Source organism: Pungitius pungitius, chromosome 21 (assembly GCF_949316345.1).
Source record: "Pungitius pungitius chromosome 21, fPunPun2.1, whole genome shotgun sequence".
NCBI lineage: Eukaryota > Metazoa > Chordata > Actinopteri > Perciformes > Gasterosteidae > Pungitius > Pungitius pungitius.
Genome location: NC_084920.1, coordinates 14,288,088 through 14,310,312, shown reverse-complemented (window position 1 = coordinate 14,310,312; position 22,225 = coordinate 14,288,088). Strand labels below are relative to the sequence as shown.

Genomic DNA, 22,225 nt, shown 5'->3' with positions numbered 1-22,225 from the left:
AAAACGGCATAAATTAAGGGCCTTTGGGGGTCAGTCTGCACGCAGAGCGCCTTGTTCTCGGCACCAAAGTGGCTCACGGAGTTTGACGAAGACGCCCGACTGAAAACCCGCCAAACAGCTGCCGGATTCAACACTTTGCAGGAAAAGACGGAGACTTCATCCAGAGCCTCTGAGACGCTTTGCAGGGTTAAAGACGCGGTCCTATCGGATCACAGCGCCGTTGCCCTCGTGGAGGGCGTGGCCTCGGCTTCCGCCGCGAGGTCGGCTAAAACCACCGAGGGCTGCAGGCGCGCGCGTGAGAGCTTGTTCTCTACTCTGCCTCGACATCAACAGCTTTTTATATGCGCGCAACGAACTTAGACGAAAGACGTTCGCTCGCCATTTTCCAACAAAGAGCCCGCTGTTGGCGTGAAACTATTGGACGACGTTTTTTTTGCACTTATGTTTCCATCCGTTTGAGTATAAAACAGCGAAATAAGCCTCTTCTTCACAGGTCTGTCTCCAGCGTGCTGCGGTTTCCTCTCCTGGGCCACGAAGCCCAGCCTGTGGTCCCATTGATTCGAATTCGCTGAACATGGCGAGCTCCTTTCAGGGTCAATAATAGACTCCTCAAGCTGTGCCTCAGGAAATGTGAAATAAACTGTACATCGAAACGCCTACTTTCGTTCTCCGTCGGCTGCAACAGCTTCTTAAAGTGCTGTTTACAAAGGTCTGTTATTTGGGTTTCATTCATGAAACAAAATGCGCCAAACGCTCAATTTCAGTTTCTCAAAAGGAAACGATGAGATGCGAAGAAACGTCGGTCAAATGAGATGATGACGGTGAACGCCGGCGTCCGCCGGCGCGTGAGTGACAGGGCGCCTCCGGGTCCGTCCGCCGCCGTTCTCACAGCCATCTGCAGCAGACCGCTTGATCTCGGCTCACACTCCCTCCCGCATGCATCAGCACTTGTTTTTGAGTTTGAATGAGGTATGCTTTCCCACCAGGTGTCTGGATGGTGGGGGGGGGGGGGGGTTAGATAATTATGGGTTGTATGCATCCGACCACGCAATACAGAAGTGGTCTTTGGTCGACACACCTACCTGAGATCGGCCCTTTATCGAGTGCCTCTTTCTAGTTTGGACATGAAACTATTCTTGTAACAATCTCCCTCTCTGCTTGTCTTTTAGTAGTCCTTCAGTTTGGTATCACTACATCCAAAGGAGGAGATTGGGGGGGGGGTCAGGTGCTATACCACCCATAGATGAACCCATAACAAGACCAGGAAACAGAAACATCTGGATGTCACGCTTGAAATGATTTTTGAATGCACTAAACAGTTTGAGTGGCGTATCCCTTTAGGCTCCATCGAAGGGGAGTGTCAATGTTACGTTGCACTTCCTCAACACTCCCACAGTCTGATAAACACGTGATCACCTGCTGGCCTGATACATTTTCGTGTCCCGGTTTGCATCCTTTGCGTTGTTGTGTCATCCGACCGCCATCTTTCACAAGCCTCCAGAGGGTCTTGCCAGCCTGTGAGCCGAATTTGTCACACGGCCTCACTTTTCTGAACGACAATCTCAGGTGTGTGTGTGTGTGTGTGTGTGTGTGGTCCGTTGTTGGCTTGAAATCACGGGCCTTCTGGTCTCGGGGGGGGGGGGGGGGGGGGGGCTCCGCGGCAGGCTGCACAAGTCAAATCGAGCGAGGACGCAACCTGCACTGTGACACCGGGTGAAAGGCGGCGCCGTTTGATCCAACGGTCACTTCTCCCCTCGGCCCTTTGGGGTAAAAAAAATTAAAAACAAATAAATAAACGACGGCCAAGAGAGGGGAGGGGAGGGGGGGGGGGGCGCGTCCTAGATGGAGCTCTCGTCGGGCTGCAGGTCCAGCTGGGAGTGTTTCCGCTGCTCCAGGATCCTGTTGAGCTCCTCGGTGAAGGAGCGGTAGAGCGGCGACACGCCCTCGTGGTCGACCTGCCGCAGCAGCACGTAGCTGTTCCCGTTCATCTTCCTCAGCACGCTGGGCAGGGTGGCCGACAGCCCGTTGGCGTAGTCCATGTTGGGCAGCGGAGGCGCCGCGGGAAGCTGCTGCTGCTGCGGCGGCGGCGGCGCCGGCGGAGGCGTCCTGCACGGCGAGAACTGGCCCTCGCCCGGGACTATCTGCAGGAAGCCGTCACCCGGGTCCCCGAAGGTCGGCACCGAGATGGAGCGTCGACCCTGGCGGCCGCCGTAGTGGCTGGAGATGGTGGTGAGCTCCAGGTGGGAGCTCCTCTTCCTCTCCGAGGACCCCAGGACGCGCAGCCCCTGCTGGGAGAACTTTCGGTCCCGCGGCGCCCGCCTGGTGCAGAAGCTCACGTAGAGCAGAACCACGGTCAGCACCAGGCAAAGCCCCCCGAGGACCGCCACCAGGGAAATGTACACGGCCTCCATGTGCCTGTAGGTCTGCAGCGCCGCTCCCGGGGGCGGCGGGGCGGGCGGCGAGGGGAGCGGCTGCTCGGCGGGGCCCCCCGTGGACAGAGCGGTCGGGCCGGGGGCCGGATCGGGCTCGGTGGCGTCCGTGGGCTCGGCGGGGAAGTACAGGTCCGTGTGCACCCGGACCGTGTAGAGGTAAACCAGGACGGAGACGGAGTTCTCCACGGCGAAGCAGCGGTACGAGCCGCCCTGCTTGGAGCGGGCCCCGATTATCAGGAGGCCGTCGGTGCCGACCCGGTAGCCCGAATTGAGGCCGTAGCCCTGCAGCTGCCTGCCGTTCAGCGTCCAGCGGGGGGCGGCCAGGTTGGAGTGCAGCTCGCACTGGAGCAGAACGTCGTCCCCGGACATCACAGAGCGCCGCCGGTGGACGACTGAGAGACAAAGAGAGAGGGGGCGCGGGGAGGAGAAGGCATGAGAAACGGGATGAGGGGGAAGAGAGCAAGATGGAGAACGTGCAGCAGAGATGCGGATGGATGGATGGATGGATGGATGGATGGATGGATGGCATCGGCTCACTTTCCATCTCATCCCCGTGAGCCTCTTTACATGCAGCGCCACCGCAGAGAGGAGAGACTGATTAAAATGTGACTGCTGGGACCTGGGGGGGGGGGGGGGGGGTGAGTCACACGCCTAATAAAAACCCCTCCTTAGCAGTTAAGTGATTGGGTTTTCGGGAGGAGAAAAGTGGCGCTGGACTTCTTTAACCTCATCTGTGTGCGTGGTAAATTAAACTAGGCTCCGATGCGCGTGTGTGTGTGTGTGTGTGTGTGTGCGTGTGCGTCGTTACCATTTCCTGAATTCTCCTTGCAGCCTCTGATCCCCTTCAGGATATCCTGGGTCAGGTTTGACCTGCAACAGAAGGGATTTCAAATCCAGATGGAATGTTGAATTTATAGAATTTATTCTTTATTAAACGTTTTAACTTCATTCTCATGCCTATGTGTGGCCTAAAAGAGTAAACGAGAACATCATGAGATAAAGTGCTGGACTTATGTCACTTAGGATTTGACATAAAGAAATATAATGTGTAACTATTAATCAGAATAGTAAAAAAAAGAGATAATAATATACAATCTCATAACACTCACGTTATGCTTTGAGTACTTTTAACACTGTGCCGGTGGTTTATAAATACATACTTTGCATTTTCAGTTCTGGACTTTTACTTATAACAGAGTATGGTAATCATACTTTTACTTAAAGTACTTCCTCCATCACTATCAGTTAAGAAAACTGCAAAAGTATTTTATGTCATTTGGAAGTAGTTAAAGAAGAAATTTCAACTTGCTCCAAGGAAAATCAATTCAAAGTCAAGTACATATTGATTCATTAACTTAAATCCCCAAATATATAAAACTGCATACTTGCCTGTAGACAAACACTTTAAAGACTTTAAGCAATGAAATGTACTATTAAATGTGTTCAAAGCTCAGTAGACAGTAGAGTATATAAAGCTGAATGCAACTGCATAAAAGAATGTTATCAGCCATTAAATTAAATGTTGCTATGTTACTGATGAATTTTTATTGACCAGTAAAAATTAGTTTATTTTTCTCTTTTAGATGTTCAGTTACCTACGTGCTACAAGAGAAGTGAAAACCAAAGGGTCCTTGTGCTATTTGTTGTAAACAGAAGAATCTCCCGCCGAGCTGACGAGAGAAATCCGGGTCGACCACGTTGTCTTCGACCTGCTTTCATACAAATTCTGTTAGAAGGGAAACTAAGCCGTATGAATAATTAATTCCGACTCCGGAATTGGTGTCGGGGCCCAGAAGAAAGAAATAAAGGTCATGCAATGCAAAAATGTGTCAAAATGATTCATCTTTGTTTGTTGCTTTAATTTACAGAGAGGCGAATCATGATGATGTATCAAATCATCACAGCGTATTTTAACTGCTCAACACGGTTATGCCAATAATGGGTAGGGATTGAAACTTAATTTTTCTTTGGAAAATGTATTTTTTTTTGCTCTTCTAATCGCATGCAGCAGCAGCAGACAGAGAGGAAATGAACGCAGAATAAGCAGAAGAGGTTTGTGGAGTTAAAGAATCAGGATCTATGATGAAGAACTGCAAATGTATCCGTCTGAACAATGTCTGCTTTGCATGAAAGTGCACGTCGATGTCTACTTCCTTCCTACTGACTCTCGTTGTGTTCCTCCTCGCTGGATACCTTGATTTGTCAGTGCACAAGTGTGTGTGTGTGTGTGTGTGTCTGTCTGTGTGCTCCCTCACCTCTGTGCACGGGAAAATATTTCCACACACGTCCTGCCGTCCCAGCCGCAGAACGGATCCCTCGCGAACACGCAGTCGTAACAGGAAGTGTACCTCCGACAGGCCGACATCGGCACCTGCACGACTCCAGAGTGGGAGCCGACGTAGACGCTCCTCTGCAGAAACGGGAAGTACCTTTTCAACCCGTTCCCACTTTGCGTCTGTTTCAACGTTTGAAGCATAAGCATCGTGATGCAAGAAGTGGATTTGCGGGTTAAATCAACAGTTACTGATGTATTTTACTTTTCCGGTAGCTGCAGAATAGCTGCACAACTCAAACGATTGTAGCGCTCCCTGTGGACAAAAGCGGTAGTGTTTCCCGAGCACCAGAGTCCCTTTTAGACAATGTATGGCATTAGGATCTACATACATCTACAGACTATATAGAAATTCTTCTGGCTTCTTTTTTTAAACTTATGTTGGTCATTAACAGGACTCCGTGATGAGTTGAGAGTCATAAGTAGTTAAAAGTTCTAGGTAGTGACTTTAATTGGAACGTAGGCGCTGAAATTGTCTTCTAATTTACTAACTGATTAATAAGCAAACCTCTGTAAATATAGTTTTTACTCATGTAATCAATTTGGCCACAATTCCATTGTGCCGTTGGCGTCCGCCTCTCTGCATTCATGAAAAAAAACCTACCAGAGCAGAGGATATGACCATGCTCTCTATGGGCTGGGGTTTATCAAACAGCTGCAGCTCCTCTATGATGTGCATCTCCCCGCCGATGTCCACAGCTCTGTGCAGCCACCCGTCATCTGTTGACAAGAAAGATACAACCATGTCCAACAAGGCGCCTCAGAGGCAACAAAATCAACACTGGAATCCTTAATGCAGCAAAAATATTAGCTGTTTGCATCGTTTGCTGCCAGCCTTTTTGGCTTTCGCAGCAGCGAAACTCACCGGTTCCCAAAAACAGAAGAGTGTAAGTGTTGCCGTCCAGCGCCGGCTCCCTGTGAACGGCTATCTTCACGTAGTTGACGCTCCTCTTGAACATGAGCGGGCGCACCCCGACGGGCTGCACCTGGCCGGCCATCAGCGGGTGCCTCCTGGCGAAGGTGAGGATGTTGTCTGGGAGGTCTCGGGACGAGTTGATGCCCTGGGACCTGTGCACGTCCGTTATGCACTGCGGGCGAGATCACAGGCAGAGGCGGTGGTCAGAGGGGGAAGAGACGTTTTAAAGGTGATGGCAGAAGGAGTTTGGTTTCGAGTGGTCGGAGCTTACGGAGCCGGGTCTCGGCAGAGGAACCTTTCCCGTGTACTCCCTCCACTTTGAGTCCTGCACCTCCATGAACGGCCCCTCGAAGGCCTTCTGCACATCGGAGAAGGCGTACTGGCAGATAGCAGACGCTTTGATATTCTTCCTGAAAGACAGGTCATTATTATCTGAGGTGTAACCGCCACCAAAATTGAATTCTAAAAATATCCCAGGGCACGAGGTAAAGAGGTTGCTCTTCTCATGACGTAGAAACTCGGGGTGTTAATGTGCTAAAGTTTGGTATTTCACGCCCACTTTCCGCTTCCTGTTTTTCGGTTTGACATGAATGGACAGGTGTGTCCATTTAGCTGACAGGTGTGTAATTTTCAGCTCTTTATCTCCAGTAGGTGCTTCCATCTACTCCATAAAAGAAAGATTTCTTGTGCAGAGTCACACTGAGATGCCCCCCCCCCCCCCCCCCCCCTCTTCCTGTGAGTCACGTCCTAGATGGCACCACGGGTTCCTATTCTTAAATCCATTGTGTTCCCTCAAAGGCATTCAGGTGAGGAAAATTAGATCGACGTGAAACCCGAATCTGTCCTCAAAACTGGTGAGTAATTTGGCTCCGGGGCCTTTTTTTTCACTACTACTCCAACAGAAGAACAAAGAGAAATGAAATGCATCTGCGAATCCACGAACGAAGACGCAGACGGAAGTGTAGCAGAGAGACGAGTAGATAGTGTTACCGTCGGGAGCTGAGCCCCCACCGGGACAGTTTCGTGCAGCGTGACTCGGCACGTCAACACAAACACACACACACACACACACACACACACGCCGGCAGGCATTCCTCCCGCAGCCATCGGCCCCCTTTGTCGCGTCAGAGGACGATCGGGGGGGCTCTCTGTCCTCAGTTATCAGCATGCGTGCTGAATTCTGGTTTGGGTTCATTTTAGTAAAGATTGTTTTTTTAAATAGAGAAAATGTTGAAGTTCCCGGAGCCTAAGGGGCTGTTTGCAAATGGCTGGTTTTATTTTACTAATAGTTCAAACACCCCAAAATATTAACGTTACAAACTGTGGAGACAAATCGGTTTTCCTCTTCAAATGATTTGCGTTATTGACGAGGCAGTCTAAAGGTCATTTTAGTGATTTATCGGGATATTTTGAAGAACTTAGTCAAGTCGAGCGAATTTTGTTCTCAGGCTGTTTTCTTGGTTTTCTCCAATTTGTTTTTAATTGGAGAAACTACTTTTTACACTCTAAAACTTTAAATTACTAAGCAGCAATTTTGCCAAAGATGGCTTCATTTACACTTAAGATTTCTTCACCACTGCGTCGCACGTTATCCGCAAACTCGAGTGATCCCAAAGCTTCTCAACACACCGGATTCGCCGGGCTGAATTTATGGGATTAAAGTGTATAAAATGAATGAACGGCACAGAATAGGATGATATTTCCAACCTTACAATGGGGAGGAAAGCAGAAGTTGCCTCTCACCATTCCAGGCCAAAGACGCCATAGAAAACGCTGCTTTGGACGTCGCGGCCCTGCAGGACGAACACACTGCGCAGGACGTTGAGGTGCAGCTCGTATTCTGGCACTGAACACACCATCCTGGCCTTGAGGAAGGTGGTCCACTTCCTCTGCAGGGTCCTCTGGCCTCCCCAGTCATTCTGCACACCGGGGGAGACAACGCAGGAATGAATGGAGGGTGAAATAAAGGCCCAAAAGCTGACGTATTCCGGCTTGAAGCCTTTTATATTTAAAAAAAACCTCACTTTTATCCTGGTACACACTTCAATGGCCACTTATCTGTGACTGTAATAACAGTTAATGAATATAATTTAAATAGACAGGAAATGATAATGCACACATCACTGAACACACATAAAGAGGAGGAGGAGGAGGAGGAAGCGAGGGGTCTTATGAAACAGGAGCTGAGTGTTAGTGCCTACTTTAGCACATTTGCTCTAATTGCATTTCGGTAGCACCGGGAGGCAAAGCTGCCCGAAATCTCTCCCTAAAAGTGTAATTTAGCACACCTCATTTAGTTGAGAGTAGAAAAAAAAAAAAGGGGACTGACTACTTTTCTCTTTGTTCATGGGAATTATGGCGTTTTGGCCTCCCACACACACACACACACACACACACACACACACACAAAAAAGAAGGCATATATAAAACAAAAATGACCTCATTAAGAACATTCAGTCAGAGGGAAAGGACAAATGCCTCTGTGTGATTCCCACTGTGTTTTATACAGAGTTAAACATCAGCTGATTATTATGGAAAGAGCCCAAAGGGATGCACCAAAAAAATCACAATGGATGTCGATCAAAGCAGCGTCCGGGTCATCAGTCCGCCTGTGACGCAAATCCAAGAGAATAAGACACCCGCAGCTCAGAAATGACTACTGGAGGGGCGGGAGGAGGGGGAAAAGGGGGGGGGGGGGCGGATTAAGCCAAAACGGCTTGATGGACTCAGCTCAAGTCGGACGGGAAGTCGGCTCCTGAGGATTTTCTCCATTGCTTAAGATACATGGAGTTTCAAAATAGCTGTGTGCGTTTAATAAAGTCAGAATGACATTGATTTCTGCTCTTTAGTTTCCTTCCACGTCACTCACACCCCTCTCCGTGCAAATAGGTCACGATGGCAGGGGGGGGGGGGGTTGGGGGGGATGTGGCTGCAGTCCGGAGGGGAAGCTGACAGACAGAACAGAACGACTGGTTACGTAGGCTCAAAAATGGAAAATTTTCAGGCTCTCAAGGCCAGAGGCGATGTGCAGATGTGCCAGTGGGGCATCTGGATGTGCCGCTCTGGCCTCGTTCGCCTCTGACAACTCCACGCCGCCGATGAGGGGAGAGACGACCGCGGGTTCAGACCCTATGGTTTATTTTGGGATGCTTAAGAGAATCTTAAGGAGGCAAACTGTTTTGAGTCTAAAAAATAGTTTAGATAAAAAATCCCTGCCATTTAATGAGCTTGACGGGAGAAAATGCGCAGTAACAGTACAGTGTTTAAACCAAATAGAGAAAATAAATGATGAATGTTTAAACATTTTACTGCTACTTTTCAATACCACTTCATCTCGTGCTCCTGATGCTAGATATTGATCATCAATTACTGCTATTTTCTATGAAAAGGGGCCATTACAATGTGGTGAGACAGACCTGAAAACATTCGGTCAACGAAATTCAGTAATGAATCTTTAGAAAAAACTTTTGCTATCTTTGTCGTGACTTTTTTTTTTTACTGGACGTTACTCAAAATGCACCTTTCTTACATTCATTTATTTTTGTCCCCGCGTACATCCATTCAAATCATTTTCGCGTTCTGCCAACTGCAGGGTTCACTTCCTGACATCGTTTTCCCGCAGCTCATGAGTGTTTTGGACTCTGGAAAAAAACTGCAAGCGCGACTTCAGCACAACGGCACACTGTGATGGTAATTACACCGCCGCGCACGGCTAAAAGAAAACAACGGGGAGGAGGAAGGCGAGTTTCCGGGCAGGGTGTCTAGACCTCGAGAGGCTGATCGCAAGTGAAATGAGGAGAGGTGGGGGGTGGATGGAGGAGGCAATAAAGTGACGGCGGGGTTGCTTTGCCATTGGAGGTGGCTGGAGGTGGACTCGCAGTACTCTGCCTGGCAACAGACAGACACACAAGCACTGGCTCAGCACAAAGCCTTCTTAAATCCATTCACTTCCCTCTGCGTCTGTGACGAAGATCATTAAATAACCCTATTGTTTGTGCACTTTCAATAACTTTTCTCCGGCTTCATTTCATGCCTTTCTTGATGGGAGTCTGGTCTGTTTTTGGAGGGGGGGGGAAATGACTCTCCGAACCCTGGCTCTGACCTTGCACACTCGGGCCACCCTGGACACCTTGGTCTGGCTCGGGTAGGCGGCCTGCTCCTGGCTCCTCTCCGTGAAGAAGAAGTAGATCTTGTCGTCGTCGCCGATGGAGCTGTTGGCGCTCTCCCTCAGCAGCGCGGAGCCGACAAAGTCGGCCTCTGTGCGCGAGACAAGACAAGAACACACGCTCAGATCCACGTGTCCAAACAGAGACCTGCCAGCGGCCTTCGGGGAGTGTCTCCCTGGAAACCCGAAGATGGAGCATTCAAGTATAATTGGATTGTCACAACTAAGCCAGTTAGAGCTGCAGCGCTAGGGCGTTTTTTTTAATGTGATTTTCAATCTCCAAGCCAATCAGTTTTTTTGTAGCAAAAGCAAAACCATCCGATGAGCTAAAAATGTATAAACACGGCAATGAGGTTTGGTTTAGTAGTTCACTGTGAGTGAACCGAGGGAACCAGTGTCTATGTCTACGTTTTACACTCATTTCTTATTGTTATCGACCTGCGCTGTTGTATTTACCCAGAAGCCACCGGGTGGGAGCCTCCTCCGTCCTGAGCGTGGGAAAGGGGAAGTTTCTGCGCACGTCTGGAGAGCTGCGGAACTCGTACTGGGAAGCGGTGAACATCTCGCCGTCTGGGTCGACAGAAGAAGGACCCCGGAAAGAAACAAGAGTTGAATCCTTGCTTCCATGGAAGCAGTTGGAAAGCTGCTGCTGCAAACTGACCTAATGTGGTCATAATATGTCTGAATAGCATTTAAGTTATACTTTTTTCTTCATCCACAGTCGAGCCGCTGCGTTCAGCGCTGTCTCCGGTTCACATTATACACAAAAAGAGACTCCCAATCCGCCCCAGATGTACATCAGCCACACGAGGGACCGATTAGAGTGTCACATAATCACATTCAAATGCATTATAACAGTGATTAGAATGCATTCACCTATTACAATTATGGGAATTATAACACAAGATAATCTCTTCATTGTCAATGTCATTGAGTGAGTAGTAGTCTTCATGATACCCGACCTTATAAGTCATCACCCAATGCTTTATATTGTGTTATAATTGAATGCTTATGAGAGCCAAACGCAATTATACCACATGAAGAGCTGATGAGGCAGTATTTACGAATGCATGCCAACCGTTTGGTCTTTTTTTTTTTTAATGTTTTTTCCTCTACAAAAAGTACAAAAATATAACGGAAAGCTGGGAGACGCACCAACGAGGAGGCCGGTAAATCCCATCGCCGGGTCGTAGGGACACCTGTCCCTGCCCTCCTCGAAGCCGGACGAGAAGCTGAAGCGCTCCGCATCCTTACAGACGGAGGGATGGGTGGAGGGGGGGGGGGGGGAATTAATCACTTGAATTGTGATCTAGGCAGGACTGCTGGAAGGACATTTAGACGAGGTCTTACTATGTAAACGCAAAGAGGTCGGAAGGCGTTTGTTCCACAGGTGTACAGGTGAGTCTCGTTGAACCGCTGCAGAAAGCGGACTTGGTTGTAGCACTCGGTCTGCAGGGGAGCCGAGAAAAAACAGGTTATTTATGTCCATTCATATTCATGCATATACATACACACATATAAGTGTAATATTTTTCTTTTCTTCTCTTTAGGGAAATGAGATCAAGAAGCCATTTAAAGGATTATACACATTACTGCAGTCAGAAGCAAGACAAGCAGAAGTGTTTCATTTACTTAATAAAAACTTGATGAATGAAGAGTTTTTACAAAAGAACAATGGGCTGAATAATGGGGGACAGTAAAGTTAAATATAAATCGCCATGTACCTGATTGTCCCTGCCTTTGTTTAGACACTGCTTCTTCTGTTCGGGGGAAGCGTCCCAATAAATCTGCAAAACAACAGGCACTCAATCAGCAGGGAATGGAGAGGGAAACATAGGTGGAGGCTCAAGATCTGTGGACAGAGAAGAAGGATGAACAGATGGAGAAAAACAAGAGTGTGAAATAAACAGAGAGGGAAAAAAGAGGCGCTCGCTTTAACCCTGGAACAAACGCCTGCCTTTTAATGCCATATCCATGGCTCATATTAGTTTGTCCTCGGTGAGGAGACGGGGGGGGGGGGGGGAGACCCGGGGGTGAAGTGTGGTGGCGTGGCTCACCGTGAGGTTGGAGGTCGCGGAGATGTTGGAGGTGTTGAGTGCATGCAGGGCTCCTCTGCCTCCCACATACAGCAGCCCGCTCTCCTCCTCCAGCAGGAGGGTGCTGTAGTTACGGGAGGAGCCGCTGTAGCTGGCGCTGCCCAACAGACCTGCAAATGCATGACGTGTGTTACTGTGTGACAACAACAGGTTTGTAGGTTTGTTCAAAAGCGTTTGGCTGCAGCACACGCTCCAGGAGTCACAATATTTGGGGATCTCCTTCCTGAATTTCCTGCAGAAGAAAGCCTTTTCGCCAAGGTTCTTGTTGTCGGCTGCTTGTCTTTTGAAAAAATTAAACCTAGATGCATTTAGGAAGTTTGTCTTATTTTTGTTATACGCACCTCTAAATGTTATTGCTGATGTTTGATATTCCTCACGCTGAAGTTCTGAAAAATGTGTAGTTTTGTCAACAAGCTCAGTGTGTCTGCAAAAGGCTCCACAGTGGATCTGGAAGACGTGGGGGGATGGGGGGGGGGGGGGGGGGTGATTGCTGAGTAGACTGTGGGTGAGCGAGGTGATGGTAGTACGGGGGAGGCCGTATTTTAGGGCATTCAGCAGGAATCATGCCCCAGTAATGCCAAATCGCATCAGTCGCCACAGCCTCATCATCCATGTGTGTGTGTGTGTGTGTGTGTGGGGGATGTAGGAGTGAGCAGACAAACCGATTATTAAAGCAATTCAAAAATAATTGGCGCGGTGCACTGGACTAAATATTTCAACCAGCTCAGGTGCAACACCTGAGAAACGGGGGCAGGTCGCTCCGCTGCTGCGACACAATAAAAAAAAGAAGAAAAAAGAGAAGAAGAATATGGTGTACGGGGCGTTTGATTGGCGCAGCTGAAGGTACGAGCAGCGTTACACTGAGCAATGAGAGTCAGCAGAGAGCAGGTGAGCATCTTAATCACCTCTCTTCCTCTTTCTCCTTCCGCTTCGACAGCAGCCCCCCAGCGATTCAAGCTGACCTCTTCAGTCTATCAATTTATAATATCGCACGGTTCACGCACCTCACTCTGAGTTATGGAATTAGATCTTAGGTTTATTTTGTGTCCCCTCAACATCAAATGGGAGAGAAACACTCCAACATGATGCAATCTAAAAATGTAAATTGATCAAACATGAATTTAAAAAAAGCATCTCAGTAATACTGCGAGACCCCCTTCCACCAAAAATTGAGTCCCAACAAAGAGCAGAGGGGATTGGTTTGGACCAAACCAGGCCCGGGCCAGTGTGAGACCCTCACTGCACGACCCGTTTTAGATCAAATACGGAACATGCAAACCCGTTGAACGCATTATTCATGAAAAACGCAACAGCGGGCACAAAGCACATGATGAGTAAGACTACCCACAAGTGGGAAACTGATTATGATGCATGAAGTTGGCATGAGTTCCCCTTTAAATCAGGAACCATCCCAAAAACATGCGTCAAGTGCATCGCCCAGCAGGCCCGGGTAAAATATTGCAAAGACCACGAGTGGAAAGGCGACACTTTCAATCAGAACAAGATCATGAGATTTTAAGATGAAACAAAAGCCGATGCGTTTCAATGCTCCGACCGTCCCAAATACCACTAAAGCGTTTCCTGCTAGGACGCACCTGCAGGATGAGAATGAGGGGGAAAGCTCGCCTGCTTTCAGCTTGCGTAACACAACAAGATGAAAAGTGTTTTGAGTTTGCGCCGTCGCCACAATGGAGGACGTTTATTCCTCCCCCACATGACTGGCTGCTTGTTTGACCCGTCGCGTGGACTCGCTGGGTGATGACCATGCAGAGCCTGAGTCAGACTGCGGCCCCTCTTTCCGCCCACCTACCCTCCTCTCGGGCCTGTTTCTTTTTTCCTTCTTTTTTTTTTGTTTTTCCAGAGCCGTCTGTCCTGTGGGCAGACAGACGGCCAAGGAGACCCCCCCCCCCCCCCCCCCCCCCCCCCCACCCGAACCAGTGGTCAGCCGCTGGGTTATAGTCACACAGTGCGTGAGACCGATTATTGAGCAAGACAGCTGGGAAAAAACCACGCTGGAGGGAAGACAGCGAAAATGTTGCATAACAGTTAAGAAAACGTAAGAAAATTGTAGGACGTTTCAGGGACCTCAAAAATAGTGAACAGACTAATGACAACGTCTTACCTTTGACTGCGATATCAAAGCCAACGACAGCCAATCGACGAATGACACAATCAGTTCGGAACGAGATTGCTGAGGAAGCGTCATCGGTTTGTGCTCATGTAAAAGGATGCTTTGGGTCTATTGGAACGTAAAGATCAGACCAGACATAAGAACCTTATGTAACTCTCAATGAATCCCCCTCACCCACTTTTTTTTGAGGTCTCATACATGGAAAGTCAGATTTGACGTGAGCAATGTGCAGCTCAGCTCACGCGGCCAAAGGTCAGGACACGCCGAGGGGGGGGGGGGGGGGGGGGGGGGGGTAAGGCCCTTAGTCTCTATCTTACAAAAATAGCAGTTTGTGATTTAACGAGCGCGGCGCCGATGAGAAGGTCTGCCGTGACGTAAGAAAACGCCGGCGGAGGCCCCGGCGACCTTGTTTCCGACGTCCCTCCATCTTTGGGGACGACGCGGATGTATGAAAGATATTCACTTTACTCTGAAGCTCAGGAGAAGAACTCACAGGGCTCACAGTCACAGCTGTGCTGAAGCCAGTCCCTCAGATAGGTGTGGAAAACTGACAAAAAAAACGGATGGCAACCACACACACACACACACACACACACATGCAGAAATTAAAAAAGCAGGAACCACTTGTGTGAAAATCACTTATTTTAATTTCAAGGGCGATGTCACACTGTGTCCATCCAGAGCGGCACTCATGAGCACCCTCTGATCTCACGCCATTATCTTTGTTGAGGTTTCGGGGGAGCTTTGTCGCCATGGCGACAATGACAGCCGCCAAACAACCTGTTCGTGTCGTTTCCAGGTGTTTATTCATCTGTTTTGTGACACTTTGTTGCTTTTATTTTTCTTAAGACCGTTCATTGCCATTGCCGTAGTTCACTGAGTTGCAGGATGTACAAATAAAACAATGAGCTAAACGAGGCTATAAGGGGGGGGAGGGGGGGGGGGGGGGGGGCAATGGATTGCATCTCAATGAATATAGATTAGTGTGGCTTTAAAGACTGAAACATTGCAACAGTTTTATCAGCATTAGAGTGACCATAAAATTAGTAACAGAACCATTTCATGTTGACCGACTGTTCCCTGAGGCTACGATTAAGTATCACAAGTGCACACACACACACACACACACACACACAGCTTGTACAGCTAAATCAATGAGGAAAGTCAACAGAGCGCTGAGGCGTGCCAGAAGCCGCTCAGCCTAGTGGCTGGTTTCTATTTACTGTTGTCATCCTGTACGCACTTGTGTAAAAGTGTGTGTGTGTTAAAAGTGTGTGAGTGTTAAAATCGGTTTCTGTGAACGTTCTGAGGTCAAAACAACTGCCACCTGGAAACATCTGTCAGTTTTTTCCACTACACACACACACACACACCCTTATCACCCTTTGTCTGTCTCCTCAAAAAGAGTGAAGAAATTTCACTCAGTGACTCAAAAGATCTAAGGAGTGCGTGCCTCAGTGTGCGTGTGTGTGCGCTTTGTGTGTGTGTGTTTGTGTTTCAATACTAAGCCGTCACAGGTGGCGCGTCCAGAATGCGCGGCCTCATGCTCAGGCATATTTGTAAACCTTCCATGTGGGCTGCGAGATGATAGTAAATCCATTGTGTGCGTGACTGTGGGTCTACCACGGCGTGTGTCTTACTTTGTGTGTGACTCACTGACTCACTGTGGTGACGCACACACACACACAAACACAAACACACACACGTGCCTACTGAAAATATCTGGGAACAAAGGCTGGAAGGAAAGACAAACTTAACTTCAGAAGTGTCAAATGTCGTCAACTCGGTGCACATTATATAAGCGCGTCTCTTCTCCACCAGCCTCCAGTCAATCAACACAACGACGTAACGTGAGATATAAGAAAACCACGCTCGACGCCGCGTTCTTATATGTACACAAAACAGAGAGGGTTTCATCCGTTATTCCAGCCATTGTTAACAAATCCAAGTGCATTGTTATTGATGATAATATTTTGTTTGCCAATTACTGCGAGCGAAGTTTTCCTAAAAATACTGTTGCGATGGCGTGCTAGAGTTGACAACTCGATATTATTGACCAGAATAAAACCTTTAAGACATTAAGACATAAAGTGAAAACATGAAAACAATACACTTAGTGCATTGTATTCATAGTAATATATTTGTATGTTATTGACAAAGAGGAATGGGACGTCAACAAAAAATAAAGTGGTAATATAACTCAATTCCACTTGGCTTATATATATCCGTACTTAGATCGGTTCACTTTCCTTTTGTGTTATCACTCCACGCAGATGGTTCCATCGATGCACACGTTCTGTCCTCTAATCGTGTCCTATCTTCTATTTCCGATTGTTTTGAATCGGGTCATACCGTCCTCGAGTGTATTCAGAGCTGCCGGACTGGCAGGTTAGAACAAGTTTTTATTTGGGGTTTTGTGGTTCGTTTTCACGTGTTTGTCTTCACGGCCCTGCAGCAGGGGAGCTAACACAGGGCTGGGTCTTGACGTTGTAATGAAGACCGAGATGTGTGAGTTCTTAGGAAGGAGTGGTCCCATAAATAAAATCATTATTTATCATCTAAACATTTTGGCAAATGAAACCTCTTTTGACATGTATGGCTACAACTAGAGGTAAATGCAAAAAAAAATGAATTTGGGCTAAGAAACCCTGATATGAGCATTCAAAACTGATTATTTATGCTTTCTTGTGTCTACTAAGCTCATTGTGAATAAACATGTTGTTGGTCACATGATCACACCATGATCACACCATCACACAAACGCAACAGGCTCTTGTGTTGGATCCCAAACTTTTGTTGAATCAGGGTCAGGGAGACAGCGGAAGGAGACTAAAGACGACCTTGACTTTCATTGTTTGTGTGTTTGTGTGTTGTGAGCCAGCCTCACAACACACAAACTGCGTCTACGAGGGAATCACCAGTAACATCCTGTCGGATTCACTCCTCGGAATTAGATCAAAAACGTCATGGCGGTCTCAGTGGATTTAGGAGTTCAAAGCATCCAATGTCAACACGGGGGGAGAGAAGGGGAGAAAAAAAAAAAAGTGTAACAGCGGCGAGATTAAACAACTTTGTTCGTTCAGTCGAGCTGAAATGGGAGTAAAACATCCACGTTTTCGCTGGATGAAAAAAAAAAAAAAACACTCTTCATCCACCAAGTTATACCACCACAGCAATAATAGTGGTACCAAGATAAACTTACAATCCAGACTGTATCGGCCCCCCCAGCTCGTCACAGCGTCACCAGACAACTTACAGCGCATCAATGTTTCACAAGCATATTACTTCAGGTCTGCTGGGAGGGGAAAGCAGGGATTCCCCCGATGGGCCACCAGCAGAGCTCAGAACACACTCAAGCCTTAATCTCAACATCTGGGAGAAAGAAAACAAAACAAAATCCTGGTATGTGAATCTTTAAAGCTTTACCAGCCCTTTACACTTGGCTAGTAACACTTTATTTGTCATCATTCTTTTTAAAGCAAGAGTCCTATCCAATACGAGAGTGCAAAAAGTCATCTTGTGCTATATTTCTCTTGTGAAATTCGAGCTCCCTCTGATGCAGAGCCCGTCCTTGCACACCCACCCACGCAGGCCTTCTGCAAGGCCTACTTGAAATGAATGAGCGCCCCCCCCCCCCCTCAACACAGCTGTGAAGCATCATATGAATCCTCCCCGCGCAGCCTCCCAATAGGTAGAGACACACACATCCAACATCCATCCCATTTACATATGGAGTCCTGCAAGCCCCCCCCCCCCCCCCCCCAAAAAAAAACCTCCCCAACTAGCTCTAACCGACATGTGTAAGTGTCAGTTGGTGCAAGTTTTACATGAAGAAAATAAACTGCATGCCCACATCTCCCCAAAAACACACACACACACACACACGTGTAGTCACACATGGAGGATGACAGAACGCATGCTGACACAGTTGCACATCCTGCACTCTCACATGCACCCCCCCCCCCTCCCCAAGGATTAGAAATGAGGTCAAGGACAACTTTCTTAGAGGGGCAAAGAGGAAAATTATGAGCGATTCGCTCAGTGTGCCGTACAGAACTAACGTTGAGTGCGTCCCTTTCATAACAGCACTGATATTGCATTAGCGATCACTGCTCTCCACTCATCGGCTCAAGAGAACAATGAAAGTAGTTCTGTGTTTAAGATTCTCTGCAGCACAACGAATCACTTCATGTGAAGCACACCTTGAATCTCGAAGGGGTAATACGCGCACAATTTCCTCGGTCTCTCTCCAGCATGACACATATTACTGTTTTAGCAATAACCCCTTTCATAAATGCACACAGAAGCCGCGGAAAGTACAATAAAAAAACTCCTCCTCGATGTTCTCCTCTCGCCGAGGGATTATGATGATTCAGGCCGGCGAGCACCATCAACCCGTCCCCTAACAATCCTCCTTCCCGGGGAGGGGGTGGGGGGGGGGGGGGTGTGGGAGGTGGAGGTGAACTGGTGGCAAGCCAGAGACGGGTGTGAGGTAGATGGAGGAAGGCGCCGATGACGTGTGCAAACAACAACGGGCCTGTGCCGAAATGCGCCTCCATCAGCTGTGTTCTGCGTATACGGCCTCTCGTCAGGTCCACGGCGCCCGGGTCCACGGCGCCCGGGTCCACGGCGCCCGCGCCCACGGCGCCCGGGCCCACGGCGCCCGGGTCCACGGCGCCCAGGTGTGCTCGCTGTCTATTGTTCCAGTGCAAGCGTCTGCCGAGCCGTGTGATCTGGGACAGGGCTTGAGAGAGGCGATTAATAACTCGGTGCGTGATGGAGCGGTCTTCGGGGGGGGGGCGTCTTTGAAAACTGTGCCACTGCTTTAACGAGGGGGGGGGGGGGGGAGAGGAAGGAGGCGGAGAAGCTTCGAGTGAGGACATGGAGGGGAGTGTGTTGTGCCACCTGTGCACGTGTGTTTGTGTGGATGTATGTGGAGCAGTGCCTTTGAGGTCGGACCCCCCTTCTCGTCAGGGGAACGTGTTTCACTCGTTCACCTGCCACTGAAACGTGTGTTGTCCCTCACCTTTGGAGAAGACAGTAGTCCTGGGAGTGACGTCCAGGTCCAGGGACGGGCTGAAGGGGAAGGCCCACAGCTGTGACGTCCCGGCAAGGAGCGTCAGGAGCAGCGGCGGGGGCAGGAGGCGCCGGGCCGACCTCTGGTCCGCCATGGTTACCCCACACCCACCGGGGTCCAAGGCGCTTTGATTATCCTCCCGCTGAGAAAGAGGAAAAACAACGCGAAAGGAGAAAATGATCCATCGGAGCAAACCAGGCGCTGTTGTTTGTGAGATTATATACAAAATGGGAATTTTTTAGAATAAACTCTCTACTGCCTGAGGGGAATTTCTGCACTTATTAGTGGAATGAACGTGTTGTTCTAAGGTCAGTGGTTGGAAAAAAGTCCTCCGATCCTTGACTCGAGTACAATTAATAGTCCTTCATTCAAAATCCCACTCATGCAAAAGAACAGAAGTACTAAGAAGCTGCGTTCACAGTGAAGCAGCATGACGGATAATCTGCAGATTTGGGGGCCCCCCCTCCACCCCCCGCGCCATCAACTCAATCTCCGCCTCCTCTTGCTCCGCCACTGATCAAAAGGTCAACACTGCGAATCCCAGCCCCTGCCAGGCATCGAGACACTGGAGAATTCCCAGTTTAATCTCCACGGCTGCTGCCGGGATTCAGCGGCAGCCACAAGCGCAGCGGGGGGGGGCGCTTAGCTTTGAAACCGAGCTGCCAGCCGGGGAACAAAGGGAGCGACGAGAAGGGAAGGAGGCAACGCTGGTGAAGCGATCCACTCACCTTAAAGGTTCTTGATTTTCACTAAACTAAGTAAAAGTCCAAAACGACGCCCGCATTCTGGTTCCTCATCTCGGGGACCTTTAATATTCCCAGGTGTCTAAGTTCTTCGTGGGACTGACCTCCACTGCTGGGGACTGCAGCGCCCAAAAGGATCACGGTGCACGTGTGATGGTGTCAATCAACTACAGGTGCTGGAGGAGAAACTCCATCACACTTTAACTTTAACCCCTCGAGCCAAATCAGTGCAGCAGAACCAGATGACCTCCTTTTTATTCCGCACATACTTCTTACTTGTCGGATAGTTGGGTCGCCGCGGCCTCGCCGATGAGAAGCTGCTCGGAAACGGGGGACGGGACGGGACAGGAGGGTCAAAAACCTAAAAAAAAAAGCAGCAGGAGACGTCTGAAGTGCCTTTTGGATCACAAAGCCTGTCAGCTACCTGGCCGTCGATCGATCTGCAACGAATCCACTGGGATGTTTTTGTTTTTTTTAACTCTGGAGATGGTTGAGCAAATCCCCCCCCTCCCCCCCACCCCCCAGGAGAGATTTGCAGTACGACGAGGCTGTCTTTTTGATCAAGGACCAATTTGCAAAACACTCAGACACATTTGGGCAGAAAGATCGATGAAACGCGGGGGCTGTTGCTGTGTTTGCTTTAAACTGAAGACGTTTAAAACGCCAAACCCAGTGGCACACTTGTAATTACTTTAGCGTCCGAGCCATCAACCGACACGGACTGAATGAATACACTACATGGAGGGCATTGTGTATTATATGCTGAACTTGAATTAATACAAGTTGTGTTTTTTTCTTTCTATCTTTAGCCCAAACCATTGGGAGTTGGAATGCAGCTGAGCCATAAATGAGATTACTCACACATTATGGGAAGGAATTATGTGGAGGAATCTACACGCACATCTTCTCAAAGAAGCATGAAATCATGATGGTGTTGCAAATGATCTGCCTCCTACTTTGAATGTAGGAAGAGTTGGAAGAATTGCTGTGCATAATGCAACTATGAATCTACAAAAAAAAAAAGAACATGCCATGACTCCTGACTCAAAGGGATATTGATGTATTCAAATAGGGTTTTCTTTTCTGCATAATGTCAGATCGTCGTCTGAGCACTTTAGGGCCGTTTAATGTCCATATCGACATTGTTATTTGAATATCAGAGTATCCTCATTGGGACACTTTCAACTTCTTCTCCATTATACAAAAAAAGTTAGTTAGTTTTAACGGCTTTAATAAGAGTTATTACTACTTTGTCTGGCTTGTTTCAAGTGGACCAGATTTTGAGATGCCAGGTTATGGCTGGTTTTTAGGTAGTTCCTAAATCTATCATGAAGACCCCTCCAATGGTCGGTTTGACCTCTGGCCCTCTGCAGTACATGTGCTGCAGGGATCAGACTCACAATTCATTTATGATCAACTTATTCATTCTTACAACTGTAGACTTCCTTTTGCTGATGATTGGAAAGTGAGAAACATTTGGTGATGCACATTCATATATTTGTTGTTTACCTGAGGATTTTTGTATTATGTTACTTTACACTTGATATATGGGAGGAAAATACAGGGAGGAACTTTCTTTACACATGTATCTGACAGCAGGTTACTTTCCAAGATATTACATATATGATACACCTATGAAATGTGTAAACTCAGCTTCACCACCTCAACCGATACAAACAATGAAACATCTACTGCTACACATGAATGCACTAATAGCATTTTTTTATATTTATAATAATGTGACAACAGTTTATCATGGCTTAACCATGAAACTCCTGGCACACTTATATTTAGAATAAACCATATATAGAAAGTAACCAAACTGCATGTCCCAACATGACGCATATAGGTAATTAAGTTTAATAGACCACAAACCAGTGAAGACACAACTCTGACAAGAACAAACTAACAAACATTCACCTTCTACCAACACTGAGACACGAACCCACTCGAACGCGTTTCCATGAGTGACAACAATGGGGTCAGCTCGTCAAAAAGCTCCGGGACCGACCCGATAGAAACGTCCTACTACCCCCCCCACCCCCAATGTGCACCTCTCCAACCCGGACTTGCCGCACCGAGGTAAAACAGCGCTGCGCGTTAAACCACCTTCATCTGAGGACGTTGATTCTATGTATATATAGATTTTTGGAAGGGTGGGGGGGGGGAGGTGGAATTACAGCGAATCACATTCGAATAGAGAAACATGGAGAAAACCAGTAAAAACAAAAAAAAACAACTTACCTGCCTTTTTGTGTGTGTTTCCTGGAATCCACAAATATCATCTGGAGCGTCCTCTCCGCAGCGAGCTGCTCTGCTGCTGCAGTTACCCA

The 22,225-nt window shown here is 48.2% G+C and overlaps 1 protein-coding gene across 4 annotated transcripts; it reads right to left on the bottom strand.

The window, feature by feature from the left end:
• Positions 1–1,653: 1,653 nt before the first annotated feature.
• On the bottom strand, positions 1,654–22,225 carry sema4gb (sema domain, immunoglobulin domain (Ig), transmembrane domain (TM) and short cytoplasmic domain, (semaphorin) 4Gb). Of its 4 annotated transcripts, none has more exons than XM_037463764.2 (16): positions 22,137–22,225; positions 20,169–20,253; positions 19,099–19,291; positions 11,903–12,051; positions 11,570–11,632; positions 11,196–11,294; positions 11,001–11,094; positions 10,302–10,415; positions 9,783–9,937; positions 7,424–7,599; positions 5,952–6,090; positions 5,630–5,852; positions 5,369–5,484; positions 4,688–4,842; positions 3,241–3,302; positions 1,654–2,824 (listed from the first exon to the last, which is right to left on the bottom strand). In XM_037463764.2, the coding sequence occupies exons 1-16, from the start codon at positions 22,175–22,177 to the stop codon at positions 1,839–1,841; spliced, it is 2,850 nt and encodes a 949-aa protein (XP_037319661.2). In that variant the 5' UTR covers positions 22,178–22,225; the 3' UTR covers positions 1,654–1,838. The 4 variants fall into 4 exon arrangements, with proteins under 4 accessions (XP_037319661.2, XP_062415876.1, XP_062415877.1 ...); XM_062559892.1 differs by lacking the exon at positions 22,137–22,225 and adding an exon at positions 19,878–20,068 and having other exon boundaries at positions 20,162–21,894; XM_062559893.1 differs by lacking the exon at positions 22,137–22,225 and adding an exon at positions 19,878–20,068 and having other exon boundaries at positions 20,169–21,894.